The 16,234-nt window shown below is 38.6% G+C and overlaps 1 protein-coding gene across 5 annotated transcripts in view; it reads left to right on the forward strand.

Moving 5' to 3' along the window:
* Positions 1–16,234, forward strand: part of LOC149922218 (uncharacterized) — a 168,070-nt gene that overhangs the window by 36,991 nt on the left and 114,845 nt on the right. For all 5 annotated transcript variants that reach the window (XM_090163183.1, XM_090163181.1, XM_090163182.1 and 2 more), the window contains exon 2: positions 6,687–7,478. In XM_090163183.1, coding sequence (XP_090019309.1) covers positions 6,687–7,478 — 792 coding nt within the window. The remainder of the gene's footprint in view (positions 1–6,686; positions 7,479–16,234) is intronic.

The following is a 16,234-nucleotide window of genomic DNA, read 5'->3' on the forward strand; positions in this document are numbered from 1 at the left end:
GGGCATCAAAATGAACGGGTATTTTACATCCGCCGGGAAAAGTCAGGGAATTTAAAAATGGGCCTAAAAAGTCGGGGAAATATAAGAATTTGTATAACTTTAGGGAAAAGTCAGAGAATTTAATTTTATCTTCGCACTTTTTGAAGTTAAATTTAATTTTGATCTATGAACAATTCTATGATTATCATTTATTTCCTTAAGTTAAGTTAGAAGAAACCACCTATGGACTGTGAGAAGGATGATAAAATACGCGAAAAAGTAGATTAGTCCATAATTAAAAGGGATAATATAGCTAAATCCTAAACAAATTTGAAGAAATTAAAAAACTTACTACTAACTCGTACCCAATAGGTCTTCGAGCAAAAAACGCAAAACTCGGATCAAATAGATCTTCGAGTAATAAACTAAATTAAAATTAAAAAAAAAATCATTTATTTCCTTGAAAGTTTGACAAATTTTTCAACATTGCAATAATCTTTTTACTGAAATTTAAGTCCATTTAAATTTATTAACTTCTGATAAAAGTGAAATCTCTTAAAATGGATGGTCAACCCCGTACTGCCACTACTTAAAATTGTACTTACACAATCGATAGTTTGATATTTCGATATCCGCCCCTTCTCCACGTGCGCATTGCCATTTTTGACGGATCGAGAATTTTTTGTCATTTTTTGATTTTTACAGAATAGGCGAAACTATAAAATCCAGGGGGCTGAAAAGATGGTAGTCACGTGACTTTGTAGAGAATGACAGCGCCTTCTATCCTAAGAAATACCAACTATTATTCATCTTATTTTGCTAATGGTGGTTTAAATTTTTATCGATTCGTCTAAATTATCTTTTTATTATTATTATTATTTAAAACATTTTGTAAGAGAAAAGTGTAAGTTAATTAGCTGTCTGCAGTATCTGGAAGGAATATTTTTTTCTTTACCGTCGCACGGCCAACTATGAACACGAGTTACCGAATCGAAGTTGGCTGTGATATAGTAGTCACGTGATTTTGTTTTCCCATATTAACAAGTTGATTAAGACCAAATTTATTTTATAGTTTCGCCTATTGCCTTCCAGATTTCGCGATTTTAAAGTTGATTTCGAGATTTCAAAAATAATTTTTCTCTAGATTGTACGGGATCTGTACGAAAGTCAGACCCCTTTATTTTGATCTTGTGTTCCCGGGGTGACTAATAGTTTAGCTTCCGGGCTCCGGAAATTTCGTTTGCCCGAGTAGCTATACACTCCTACGCTTCAGTGCATCATCCCCTTGTTCACTCGCCCCCCCCCCCTTCTGTCTGTATGGGACCACTCACTCTATTAAACCAAAAACAATTCTCCAACGAGCGAAGAGAATATACATTCGAAGATGGGGTTTTACTTTTATCTGGCCTTTTTTTGATTTCGTGAAGCAGAGTCCAACGTACTATTTTTCGCTTAATGATTTTTCTGAAGGGTGTTTTCAGTCGACATTCGTTATGACTTTGATCCGTCTAGAGCAGTCACCCCGCGTGTCGTTTCGCCAAAATTAAAATTTCTTCACTCGAGAGCCTTAAAATGTTTTCAAGATATTGATAATCTAATGACTAAACGCTTGTAATATGTTCCGGTGATCTTGGAGAAGATGGCTGCTAGACGTAGACGAATTTTACCGCCAACAGTTTTTGTTACAGATTAAGTGATTTCGGTGGTTGGGAAACAGATTGTTAGACCTTTTTTAAATATATGCTCAATATTTAAATTTGAAATTTAGTTTCGTACTGAACTTTTTAAAGGGAGTAAGAACTTGCAAAATTTCGTAAATTCTAAGAATTTGCTATTTCAGTCGCAGTCGTTGCTGACTTTTCGATTTAGTTCGTACTAACTTTAAGGCCAAAATTAATAACTTTTAATCTTGTATTTTATTTTCAACAGAAGTTCTCATGCCAATATTCTAGTATAGTTTAGTTTTCACTAAAATCTCTTATTTGTTGCAACATTGGAATAACAGTGGGGTGGCGTAGTGGTTAGCACTTTCGCCTCGCAGCAAGAGGAGTCGGGTTCGATCCCAGTTTGTGCCACTGGGTGAAAACTCGGAACAACTCCTTCCGCGTTGAGTTTGCAAGTTATCACCCCACTGGTGTAAGGGGTTTTCCGCCGAGCTCTTCGGTTTCCCCTTCCATAAAAACTTGTGGAGGTTAACGGTAATAGTGAGTGTAGGGAGCTGTTGGCTCGGTCGTTTGGCATGCAGGGCTTGTCACCACCCTCCTACGCATTGTAACCCGGCCACCTGAATTAATGGCTCCAAACGTCGCTTGATGACTTAGGCCAAAGGTGGTGCCGATATTAGCCGATACCGGCATTAGAAAAATAAGATAATTGATAATATTTTATTTGATTGGTTAAAAGTAACCACCTATGGACTGCAATGTAAAGGATGATAAAATTAGCGAATAAGTAGATTAGTCCATTATGAAAAGGGATAATAAAGCTACACCCTAAACAAATTTGAAGAAATTTAAAAACTTACTAATAGCTCGTACCGATAGGTCTTCGAGCAAAAAAAAAGACGCGAAACTCGGACCAAATATAGATCTTCGAGTGAAAAATTATTAGTAAGTTTTTAAATTTCTTAAAATTTGTTTAGGGTTTAGCTTTATTATCCCTTTTCATAATGGACTAATCTACTTATTCGCTAATTTTATCATCCTTTACAATGCAGTCCATAGGTGGTTACTTTTAACTTAACATTGCGTATATACTAATCACCACCACTCTCCCCCTATTCGGTTTTCCGTTGCTATGCAACTCGTTTTGAAATTTTTAATATTTAGGCTTAGTTTCTCTATTCGGTGTTATAGTCGCGAGCCAGATTTCCCGCACGGTACTGACGAGTCCTAAATAGGACGAAACCGGTCTACCGTTGGAATTTCTGGCTATTTTATTTAATTTATTTTAATTTTTCACTCGAAGATCTATTAGGTCAGAGTTTCGCGTCTTTTTGTTTGCTCGAAGACCTATCGGTACGAGCTATATTAGTAAGTTTTTATATTTCTTCAAATTTGTTTAGAGTTTAGCTTTATTATCTCTCTTCATAATGGACTAATCTACTTTTTCGCTAATTTCATCATCTTTTATTTGGCCGTGCTACGAACGCCAGACTTGTCCGTGAGTGTAAACAAATAAAAAAACGATATTCGTTTTTTGATAGACAAAAGACAATAAGTATCAAGTAAAATGAAAAGAAATATTTTCGGATATGCTCTTGCAAACTTTTTTTCATGAGAAATTAGAATAAAATGGTATGAAAGTGCACTGAACCGTCTTTAGAAATTATTTTATCTAATACACTACAACTGTTGCGATAGATAACTTTGTTATTATCGGCCACGTATAGCCGATACATCGGCTGTACCCGTATCGATACATCCCTACCATAAATGCAGGGCTCCCACCAGGTCCCTAAAATGCCTAAAAGCCCCTACTTTTTTTCGAGGTCCCTAAACCACCATAAAATCGGGATTTGGTCACTAAATCACCCTATTTCTAATACATTTGGTGAAAAGTACCATCAGCTTAAAATATTTCGTAAAAAAGCGAAAAAAACCCGATTTAATGTGGATAGAATTATTAAAAAAAAATTTAAAGTTATTTTTTTGATCGATAAAAGTTTTTTAGAAATTAAAACTAAGTAATTTTTGTGATAAAACATTAAAAAAAAATTAACTTAGTCAGTTTTAAAAATTTGCTGCTTTTAAAAGAATAAAGATCTTATTTTTGTTTATTAAAATGGTCCCTATTTGGTTCCTACTTTAAAATATTTGGTTTCTATTTCAACCTATTTCTAGCCAGAAAAATCCCCTATTTCCCTATTTTTTTTTTTTTTTTTTCAGATTTTGGTGGGAGCCCTGTAAATGTGTAAAACCGATAAGCCTACCTTGCGGGGGTCATTTACGTTTTTTGTAATATTACTCCGATAATTTCGATATCAACTCTTTATAAAATTGCGGGGAGTATATTTAAGTCGTTCATAGCGGTTTTATTCGCGCGATACTTCGGCGAACGTTGTAAGCCAGTGTGGGGGACGTAAAATGGCGATTGTCTCGACTGGTAGATGGCGTGATTGAGTGGCTGGGACGTGGCACGTGCTCCTCGTGAGCAATGCTTTCTGTCTGAAGAGCGAAAAATACTCTCTGGCTAATCTCGATGAATCGTAAACACGGGTAGCTCACTACTCTCTTCGGTCTGCGCCGGCCTATTTATAAAATGGTGCCAGAGCGCGTGCAGCTGTTTACACCCCTCTCTCGCCGCCACCCGCTTTCGAAGTACCCCCCCTTTAACGGTGCTTCGCCATAGGGTCCCTAAGCTGTCGAAATCCCCTTGGAATATAGGTACGTTCCATCGTCCAGACCGCCTCCGTCCCAAGTTTCCGGCTCGCGTAGGGGGACCCTTTGCTGGTAAATGACCCTTATCCGGACTCGAGCGCGCGCGCCCGTCAAACGAATACCTTGGCCAAATCCGAAAGTCACGAAAAACGAGTTCGCCGTCCATCTCAATTATTTTGCCAAAATTCCCGTCGTCCGTTTCAGTTTTGAAAATAAACAACATTGATACGAGATTGAATTTTTAAACCTTTTCTTTAAATATTCGCGATGTAAGGATCTTTTATCAGGGTTGCCACACGTCTGAGAAATCAGGGAAAGTCAGGGAAAATTTTAAAATGGGCCTAAAAAGTCAGGGAAAATTTTAAAATGGGCCTAAAAAGTCAGGGAAAATTTTAAAATGGGCCTAAAAAGTCGGGGAAAATTTTAAAATGGGCCTAAAAAGTCTGGGAAAATTTTAAAATGGGCCTAAAAAGTCGGGGAAAATTTTAAAATGGGCCTAAAAAGTCGGGGAAAATTTTAAAATGGGCCTAAAAAGTCGGGGAAAATTTTAAAATGGCCTAAAAAGTCGGGGAATTTAATAATGGGCCTAAAAAGTCGGGGAATTTTAAGAATTTGTATAAAGTTGGGGAATTCAGTTTTGTCTTGACACTTTTTTGAGGTGATCTGTTATTATTATTTCGTTCCTGGAAATGTTTTTTAATGTTGAAATAATTTTGGTACTGAAATATAAGTTGATTTAATTTATTTACTTCTGATAAATGTAAAAGTTAAAAACTCTAATTTTGGCCTTAAAGTCAAGGAAAATTTGAATTTAAAATGAATAAAGTTTTCTTGGATTTAACATATTTTATTCTAGGCAGAATATATTTGTTTATAGTTAGGGATAAATGACTATGTTGAAGACGGTTACATACTAAACAGAAACTGGTTATAACGCGTTTATTAACATGACAAAAGATAGAAAATGCGACACAGTTCGAATGAGGTGTACCAATCACTCCTATTCACAAAAATCTGTTAAAATTTAGTCTGTCAATTCGAGAATTATCAAGTCGAAACTCCCTCCCCATTCTTAGAAATATTGTAAACGCTTGGGTTTTGTTTTTTACCGCACTTGAAAATTTAAACTGAAATATCAGTTGTATGCACGTCTAGAATTTATCGGGCGCTAACCTAAAACAAAAACTTTTTTGTCGGAGGTCATTGATTTAATATATTCTTTAAATATACTGTTCCAACTCAAAGAGAGGGAGAGAGAGAAATCGATATCTGCAAATTAATTTGTACGGATTCTTGATTCGTAGCTGAGAGTGCCGGTGACCCCTTTGAGGTTAATCCTCTTATTAAAGCTGTTTTCTTGGCCTTATAAATACGCGGCGCTCGTGATTTCGACTGCCAATAGGAGAATTCTTATAAGATATCCCGAAGCCATATTTTAAATATATCTATATTATATACGCTGTCCCACGGACGTCACACGTCTTTTGGGGGGTCGTACGCCGCATTAAGTTTTTTACTCGAGAAGCATTTGATATTTGCCCTTCGAAGTGACCACTAGTCCAAGGTCTTTAATGGTAATTCATGTTTGGTTTTTATGACAAAATTAAATGTATGAAGGTTATTGAGATATGGGTGGTTTATTCGAAGTTTTTGAAAAATCATTTTATTTTATATTAATTTAATATTTCTTAAATTGTGCTTATTCATTTAATTTTTCTTCGAGGGTGCTTAGGTTTCTTTGAATTTAATATTTCTTAAATTGTGCTTAGATTTCTATGAATTTAATATTTCTTCAATTGTGCTTAGATTTCTATGAATTTAATATTTCTTAAATTGTGCTTAGATTTCTTTGAATTTAATATTTCTTAAATTGTGCTTAGATTTCTTTGAATTTAATATTTCTTAAATTGTGCTCAGATTTCTATGAATTTAATATTTCTTAAATTGTGCTTAGATTTCTTTGAATTTAATATTTCTTAAATTGTGCTTAGATTTCTATGAATTTAATATTTCTTAAATTGTGCTTAGATTTCTATGAATTTAATATTTCTTAAATTGTGCTTAGATTTCTATGAATTTAATATTTCTTAAATTGTGCTTAGATTTCTTTGAATTTAATATATCTTAGTGTTTTTAATTCTTAAATGGTGAAAAATATTTTTAACGTTTCCATTTATCGCGGTAATTAAAATTTTGGGTATTTACTGTATTTTTAAGATGGTAGTTGGACTTCAATTGAAATTTTCAATACATAGTTAAGTCGATTTTGCGTGTCCAATTATATCGTATTTTAATAAATTATATTTGTTTTAATTTTTGTCGCGGCAGTCTAATCCGGAAGAGGAAGAGGACTTGGGTCTCAACGAATCCGAGTACGACTCCGGCGAGGACCCGGTCGAGGACATGGACGACGACGACTGCCCGCTGCCCTTGCACCTGGGCTCCAACGGGCCCGGGAAGGGCCTCAACCACGGCCACAACCTAGGAGGCAGTTCGGCGTCGCAAATGCTGGACACGACGGGCATCGGCATGACGGAGTCGCAGCTCCGCCAGGAGGAACGGGACCTGCTGAGCCGCCTCAAGATGCAGGCCAAGATACAGAAGCACGAGCAGATGGAACGCGACTTCATCGCGGCCCAAAACGAACTCTTTATGCAACACCAAGAGGCCATGGCCGCCGCCGCCGCCCAACACGCCGTCTCGTCGCACGGGCAGCCCTTGCCCCTGCTGGCCCACGCGCACCGCTCGACGGGGCTGCCCAGCGGAGGATCCTCCTCTGGCGGCTCTCCCTCGTCCATCTCGCCGCCCCTGAACGCCTCGGCCGTCGCCCGGCACTACGGCCTGTCGTCGCACCATCACAACATGCCGAACTCTTTGACGGCCGCCCTGAACGCGGCAGCCGCCGCCGCAGCCGCGGCTCAAGCGGCGGCGAACAATCACCACAACATGCCCTTGGCGGCGGCGCCCTCGTCGATCCTCGGAGGCGGGCTGTCGGCGGCCGCGATGGCCGCTGCCGCCGCCGCCGTCTCCGCCGCGGCCACCGCCGGCTCTCCGTCCGCCGCCACGCAGTCGGCCAACGTGGACCAGCATAAGTACTCTTTCGAGGAACAGTTCAAACAGGTGAGATACGTTCTCTCGCCTCTTTTATGTCGTTTTCGGGGGGCTCGTGTCGACACCCTGGTCTTCCCCTCCCCCCTTTTATTGGGGATTGTATTTTCGCGCACTCGTAAACTAAGGCTTCTGGTTAATCGAATATTGGAGATGTTATCGACGCCACGGAATTTTTGGGAAATTTAAAAGTTTCCAACCGAGTCGAACTCTATTGTTACCAGGGTGCGTTGAACTTAATTTTTCGGTTTTTATTGAGTACTGTTTTTATTGTAAATTTAACTAAAATTTATCGCTTAATTTAAGAATTCCTCTTTTTAAAAATATCGTAACTATTATTAGTATAATCTAGTGTTGATAATTTTTCGGAAAAAGGTTTTTAATGTTAACTTTTTATCGATATAAAATGACTAATAACAGTAAACATACTACAAAACATTACTAATGTTACATTGTTAATCAGTTTAAACTAGTCTAGAGGTTTAGTTTTACTTTTAGATTCGAAAAAATGAGGCGAAAATGCCGCTTTATTTCAATTTGCAAACAATTTATTAGACTTTTTTTCGGAAAAATACGGAAAAAAGGCCTCGGTCATTTCCCGCGATAAATGTTCCGACATACAACACTAGTATTATTTTTATAACCTTTAGTTTTCAGTTCTTTTTTGAGTACGGTTTTTATTGTAAATTTAATTAAAATATATCGCTTAATACAAGCATTCCTCTTTTTTAAATATCTTAACTATTATTAGTATTATTCTTATAATCTGTAGTTTTCAGTTCGGGGTATGTGTGTAAAATTGATCGGCTTAAATTCGAGCATTTTGGTTCTTTCAAACCGTCATAATTTCAAAATCCCGTTCCCGATTACGAGACGAGTTACGAAACTGCAAGGTCCTTCTCTCCGCCAAAGTAGCGGGATGAAGGATCATTTTTTCTCGATTCTAATCGTTATATCATCGATGAAAGTCGAAACGGACTTTACCCCCCCCCCCCCCCGCGCTTTTGATTCTTGATTATTTCATTTCAATGGCCCTTGTGACGGGCCCTGGGAAAGGCAGAGCGGAGGACTTTAAAATAACGCCTACTTTTCGAGATGTTTGTTTTTGGGAACTTGATGAATTGAGCACCTCGCTGCCTTTAGACGGAGCCCCCCTCAATCTCCCGGTTTCGGATTCGGACGACCCACTGCGAAACGTATTAGCCAAAGCTTGACCCCGACTGACCCCTATAGCTCCCTCTCCCCATTGGCGCCTATATCGACTGCACGGGCCCCGAGAAAGATCGAACTCTCTACAAACTATACCCGATCACCGACCTCGACACTAACCGTAAACCGAGACGAGATTCTTAACGAGAATCTTTTATTTCTTCGTGATTTTGGGATGAAACTGAAAACCTCGAAAATTTCAAACCTTATAGCGCCCGGGCCACCTCACCTACCCCTCCTTTTGGTTAACCTCACTTTTTTTTTCTCTCTAGCGGTTACCCAACTATATATATATATATATATATATATTTTTTTTGAGCCGTGTGGATAAAACCATATTGGGTGAAGAGTAGAAGTAGGAAGGGGGGTTCGCTTTTTGATCGAGAGTTTCGTTTGGGGCAGTTGCGAGCGGGAGCCCGGGCCAATGATTGCTTTCGCTTTCCCCAGATTAATGCACCATCATGAATCTTTTTATATTTTTGGGCTGTCTTACGTAATTAATATTTTAAAAGGGGGTGCCGCGAGGGGGGCGTGAAGGCCGAAATAAGGTATAGTTTCTCTTCTTGCAATCAATTTTCCACTTTGAAGGGTTTTTTCTTTAGTGCTTTTTCGTGTGGTCCTTCGTAATAATTGTTATCGTAGCCAGTGGTTTCTAGGCTAAATTCTACTTGCAATTTCACGTTTATTTTAAAATGAATGTACGGCGGGAATATCATTAACGTTTTCAATTTATATATAGCCACGTAGTGGACAACGCGTGAAGCCCCCACAGGGAAAAACGGGGTAGGTACATTTGTTCGAATTTCATTCGTCCGAACCGCTGAAATAACAAATGTTTCAATTGTTCGAATTGGACAACTTGTTTGTTTCATTTGGCCGAATCGGTAGCATCACTTGTCCGAATTCTGTAGCTAAATTAGTTTTTTTTGGCCCGGATTTTTATAGTAAGTGGGAATTGCGTTGAATGTTGTGGATATTTTAAGTTAAGTTCACGTTAATGTTACTATTTTCTTATATTAACAATATTTAAAAAAACAACCAATTCCTAATGTTCGAAAAAACGGACAAACGATTATTCGAACAAATGAAATTCGCCAGTAAAGTTAACATAAATTGAACGACTAAATCACCAACAAAAGTTGTGATAAATTTTTCGGGCAAATGAAATACGTTTTCGGACATACGATCCAGTTTTTCGACATTCGGACAAATGATCATTCGGACATTTGTACCACCGTTCGGACGAATGAAATTCGAACAAATGTACCCAAATCGGAAAAACACAGAAATTAAATTGAGGAAAAATAGCAATCGGGGAAAAATTTATAATCTCACTGCCTTTATTTGGGTCCGAATTTACTCTTTTTACAGAAATTATTTTGAGATTGCAGATGCGAGTAGCATTAAGATGATATAACCATAAAATTGATTTCGATAGATTCGTCTGAATAGAAAATAGACCAGTCGTGTACCCTATTTTACCTAAAATACCTTCGTTAAGTATGTGGCCAAGAAGGACTTAATTATCTAGCTATGTACACCGATATTAACTTTTGTTATCAATGTTGTCGGATGAGATATTAGAAAGAACACTTTTAAAAAAAATATATATAGTAATAAAAATTTTCTTGCTTAAGTTTTAAGTGTATGAATTTTTGGATGGGAAAATAATGGGACGTGCCCCTACAAATATTTTCCGATCGCTGCCGCTGCTGTACAGTGGCGTAAATTACGTACTCGGAGGGTTCATTAAAGGTTTCAAAACAATTAGTCCTTTATTATAAATAAGGTGAAATTTAATTGTTTTAATTTATCACAATGCTCGTGTCTGATATTTCAACCATCTTCGCAATACCGTGTTCCTACTGGTTGCAATAATTAGTGATCTATTTTTATATCAGGCTCTACCTTTTTTCAATTTGAACGTTAATTAGAAGGCCAATTAAGATCCACAAAATCGAGGCTTTGTTTTCAATATTTCTCGTCGGGGGAACCTTGCCAATTATTCGAGTATTTTATTTCACAACGACAGAGAGAGAGAGAGAGAGCTGCTAAAACGAGGATCCGTCAACGAATTAAGAAAAACGCAGGTTCTTTGATAAACATCATTTTCTTACCCGCGCGAAGAAAGATTTGCCAGATTTACCTTGAAGTCTCTCTTCTCGGTCGAACACGTAATTGTCAAAGAATCAAAAATTATTAATACCAATTGTAATTTTGGCCATGCCGAGGGTATAAGCAACGCGAATTATTCTATCACGTTGTTAATACCTAGGAATAAATCCTTAGCCCCGCCCCAGAGAGCAATGCCACCTAGCGGATTTTGTGGCACAAAATTGTCCGATTAAGATTCTTGCCTATTACCTGTTTAAATTTCATATAATTATTTTTAAGCAAAATGAGCGTTTAAATTAATATGAATATCTATTATATTTAATAATAATAATAATAATAATCTGCTAGACTAATTTAAAAGTATGGTATCAATAAAATAGTATATTTATAATATCGGTAAAATCTTCATATCTTTATAATATCTGTAAAATCGTCTATCGTTATAATATCGGTAAAGTCTTCGTATCGTTATAACATCGGTAAAATATCGGTTAAATAGGGTCGTTAAAATATCGGTTAAATAGGGTCGTTAAAATATCGGTTAAATAGGGTCGTTCTAATATCGGTTAAATAGGGTCGTTATAATATCGGTTAAATAGGGTCGTTATAATATCGGTTAAATAGGGTCGTTCTAATATCGGTTAAATAGGGTCGTTCTAATATCGGTTAAATAGGGTCGTTCTAATATCGGTTAAATAGGGTCGTTCTAATATCGGTTAAATAGGGTCGTTCTAATATCGGTTAAATAGGGTCGTTCTAATATCGGTTAAATAGGGTCGTTCTAATATCGGTTAAATAGGGTCGTTAAAATATCGGTTAAATAGGGTCGTTATAATATCGGTTAAATAGGGTCGTTATAATATCGGTTAAATAGGGTCGTTATAATATCGGTTAAATAGGGTCGTTATAATATCGGTTAAATAGGGTCGTTCTAATATCGGTTAAATAGGGTCGTTCTAATATCGGTTAAATAGGGTCGTTCTAATATCGGTTAAATAGGGTCGTTCTAATATCGGTTAAATAGGGTCGTTCTAATATCGGTTAAATAGGGTCGTTCTAATATCGGTTAAATAGGGTCGTTCTAATATCGGTTAAATAGGGTCGTTATAATATCGGTTAAATAGGGTCGTTCTAATATCGGTAAAATAGGGTCGTTATAATATCGGTAAAATAGGGTCGTTATAATATCGGTAAAATAGGGTCGTTATAATATCGGTAAAATAGGGTCGTTATAATATCGGTAAAATAGGGTCGTTATATTGATTAATATATGTATCAAAATTGTTAACTTAAGTATCGTTTTCTGGTTATCGGTGAAACCAAAATTCTCAATTACTAGCTTAGAGTACATCTATACATCTAAGGTAGTCGTCCTCAATCTAATTACTTACCACCTACCACTGTCAAACGCGATCTCGACCACCTGTAAGAGAGTCTAGGGTTTGCGATATTATCAGCGGCATTAAAAGCCGCGTATGGATCGTCATGAGAGACAGCGACATTAAAAATGCCGTAAGATCCGTCGTTAAATGCCTCCCGACAAATTCCTGGGGTGTCTATGTCGAAACGAACATTTCTTCGTTTCTCTCTGCTATCATAATCCGCCGCGAACTTGCCTGTTGCCCCCCCTGCGACCCTCTTTGGCCTCCGCGCAGACTCTACTGCTGACTAAAGCCACGTTCACACGTAGTCTCGGAAAAGTTTTGCCTCTTTTCGATCTCGCTGCGGTTCGTAGCGTTTGGAAATCTGTGTGTTCACACGTTAGATTTCCGGCGAGTTTTGAAGAAAATTGGGCACTCGTAGTATAGCCACGTAATTAAAATACGCGAATAAGTAGATTAGTCCATAATTAAAAGGGATAAAATAGCTAAACCCTAAACAAATTTGAAGAAATTAAAAAAACTTACAAATAACTCGTACCGATAGGTCTTCGAGCAAACAAAAAGACGCGAATCTCGGATCAAATAGATCTACGAGTAAAAAACTACGTAAAATTAAAATTAATTAAAAACGAATTAATTTTTTGTATTTCAATGTGCTAAAAGCTGGAAGATAATTTTTATGAATATTTTACAAGAAAATTTTATTAATAAATAACATGGTTCACAAAAAACCGACTCGATGACGTCAGCCGAAGTGATCCGAAACGCTGGTACGCGCAACGGTCACTGTTCACACGACGGCATCCAAACGTTGCGGGAGCGCTCGCATTTTGACAGCTAGGAGCTGCACCAAACACCAGGATAACGCAGCCTAGGAGGATTTCATATTCGTAGACGCATCTAGCCTTTAAACACGCTAAGGCAGTGTTGCGTACATATTTCATTGGACGAGCCTTTACGCTGAGCGTTTTACGGAAAGGGGGAAGACAATTTCCGAATTTTCCCCTTCCGATGGTAGCAGGCGCTAAAACGTCTAACCAAGGACAGTATCTACTGTCCTTGGTCTAACCAATGAAAATTGTACGCGAGAAAATCCACGACTTTTGACGGGTTGCGTTCTCCTTGTGTGGGGTGCTGCGTTTGTCGCTCCTAGGTTTCAGAGGGTAGGTGTGAACGCGCCTTATATATCGGCATCTTGTTTCAAGAATTAAAACCCCCTCCGCTGCGCTAACGAGCCGGGAACCGCGAATAAATTAATGCCAGCCCCTCTTCACTGCCCCCTTCCATTTTCGTCGTCATGTTTTCGACATCACCGAAAGGGTTAACACATTCTCTTATTAATACCGAAAGAGTGAATATGGTATAATTTGTTCAAATATTTTAATTTCAAATATCATCTTCGTTCTAGCCCCTTTACCGGGTGTAACTCACGCGGTGTTCATTAATTTCTACACCTACAAAGATATAAGTTTCTAAATTCATCCGTATTTAGGGCATTTGCTTATTTAAATGATATTTAATAAGGGTTTATTAAAATTATTAAAAAAATTAGATTAATGTATTAGGTGGAGATGGAAAACAAGGTGGTCGGTGACTTAGGCGTTTCACGCCCGTTTATTCTTGTTACTTTAAATTAGTCAGCTGCACTTGAAGCACAAATGTTACCATTATCGCCCATTCCCGTTGAAACTATATCAGGGTTGCCACGGTACCTGGAATTCCTGAAAAGTCAGGGAATTCGAAAATGGCTATAAAAGTCAGGGAAAAGACGGGTAATTTAATTTCGTTTGAAGATGAAAAAAACATTGACTGAAATATAAGTTTAAAAATACTAAATATTGGGCACAAAATAAGTCGGGAAAAATCTCCGGAGTTGGTCAGGGAAAACCTGGAGAAGTCAGGGAATTTGATTGTGAAAAAAATGTGGCAACCCTGTATATAATTTCCCATTCCATTTTCATTTAAATATGTCTTCCAACCATTCCAATACCATTTGAAATTCCCATTCACGTTTCAACGTACTGCGGCCACAGGGTAAATCCATTCCCCACCATCCCCTAACTCATAATTAGCTTTTCCATGCATTCCCTAACCGAAGGTAAAACAATTCCCAAGGTTTCCATAGTAACGCTGTTTTTTAACATAACTAGCGCCAATCATAGTTCTCTCCCCACTGGTTAAAGGGGTTTTCCCTCGAGCTCGTCGGTTTCCCCTACCATAAAGCTTGTTGAGGCTAACGGTAATAGTGAGTGTAGGGAGCTGTTGGCTCGCGTGGTATGCTGGGCTGGCCAGCACCCTCCTACGCATCGTAACCCGGCCACCTGAATTAATGGCTATAAAAGTCGCTTGATGACTTAGGCCTAAGGTGGTGCCAAGGGTATTATAGCCTAGCTGATTCACCCCTAGCTTTTGTTAATCCTGGTGGCAATAATGTCAAATTCATTGATCCATTATTAAGTCCCTTTAGTAAATATATCCACGGAATCCTCAGTTGCTCTTTGAAGGGCAAATAATTTAAATTCTGTGTAACATCGATTAAATGACAAGAATTTTTCACGTGAATAAACTAATGAAATATACGCATTTCAAAAGATATTTACCCATGCCAAATAAATAAATCTCAAGACCGATATCAAACGCTTCACCCCGGAAACGGCTCTAAATAAACAGATCAAGAAACTCGCCGGCAATTCGGTGTATCTTCGCGTGAACCGGAAACGCGGTGTTAACAATAGTTAATATTTAACACCGGCGAGGACGGTAATGGAAGACGAAACAGTCGCTGGCTTCCGCCGCCCAAAGCAGCGCCTCACGCGTGCCCTCTGCCGGGCGTTTTAATTTCCACGCATTTTGATTTCGATTCCACCTTTTATTTTCACGGCCACGCGAGATATAATCAATTACTAGATTGCCTTTTCTAGTTCTCTCGGCAGCCGCTAGAGGGAGCGACGTCGCTTCCTTTACTTATTTACCAAACATTAATTACCTCGGCGCCCACGCTCAGGCGCGCCGATTTTAATTATCCGTTCGAATATTGGTAGCCGATAATGTCATCGAAGGTTACCGCTGGGGGGCGTCCTTTTCGCGTGTTTCCACGACGTCATTGTCGATTAAGGGTGGCTGCCGTTTCATTTCGTTCATTCTTTTAGCGGGTATCGTTTGGCAGACGGAGAATGTGGCGTATGTGGGATGCCTATGCAAATCGCTAAGCCTTCTCGCTTTGGGAAACTTCAGCATCTCGCGATGGGGAAGAAAAAGATGCTTTTAAATGATACTTAACGGTTTACTTTGAACCGAATTTTTCCCTCGATGCGTATCCCACACAATTGTTCCGCTGAAATATTTAAATCGTATCCACACGACTCGCTACGTAACCCAAACTTGTCCCACGCGTGTGGAAAAATGGGCGACGAAAATAGTACGTTTCGACGCGACGAAAATAGTACGTTTCGACGCGACGAAAATAGTACGTTTCGACGCGACGAAAATAGTACGTTTCGACGCGACGAAAATAGTACGTTTCGACGCGACGAAAATAGTACGTTTCGACCCGACGAAAATAGTACGTTTCGACGCGACGAAAATAGTACGTTTCGACGCGACGAAAATAGTACGTTTCGACGCGACGAAAATAGTACGTTTCGACGCGACGAAAATAGTACGATGTTTTAAATATGTACTAAGACAACGCTCGGCTACAGTAGGTTTCCAAGTAGACGTTTTCAAATGCCCGGGTAGTTGGAGCTGGATATGGCTGGTTAAGTTCGTAATCGGCAAAACATATCCTTGACTAGAAGCCGTTTAATACCCCGCGAATATGTAAAATCAAGCGTATTTGAGTTACGAGCGAGTCGCGATCATTTCCCGCAGCAAGACGACCAAGGATAATAATTTCCTAATTAGAGATGAAACGGGCAGAAGTGGGCGTATATCTTAATCCGGCGACGAGTTTTTCCTCGAATTTAATCGGCCTTTGAAACGAGGAAGCTCTTTGCCGGAATTTACTCGTTGAGACAATGAGTGCATAAATATCACCGAATTATATCCGAAGCTCGGATGCGG

The sequence above is a fragment of the Leiobunum rupestre genome, chromosome 11 (assembly GCF_980474605.1).
Source record: "Leiobunum rupestre chromosome 11, qqLeiRupe1.1.hap1, whole genome shotgun sequence".
Taxonomy (NCBI): domain Eukaryota; kingdom Metazoa; phylum Arthropoda; class Arachnida; order Opiliones; family Sclerosomatidae; genus Leiobunum; species Leiobunum rupestre.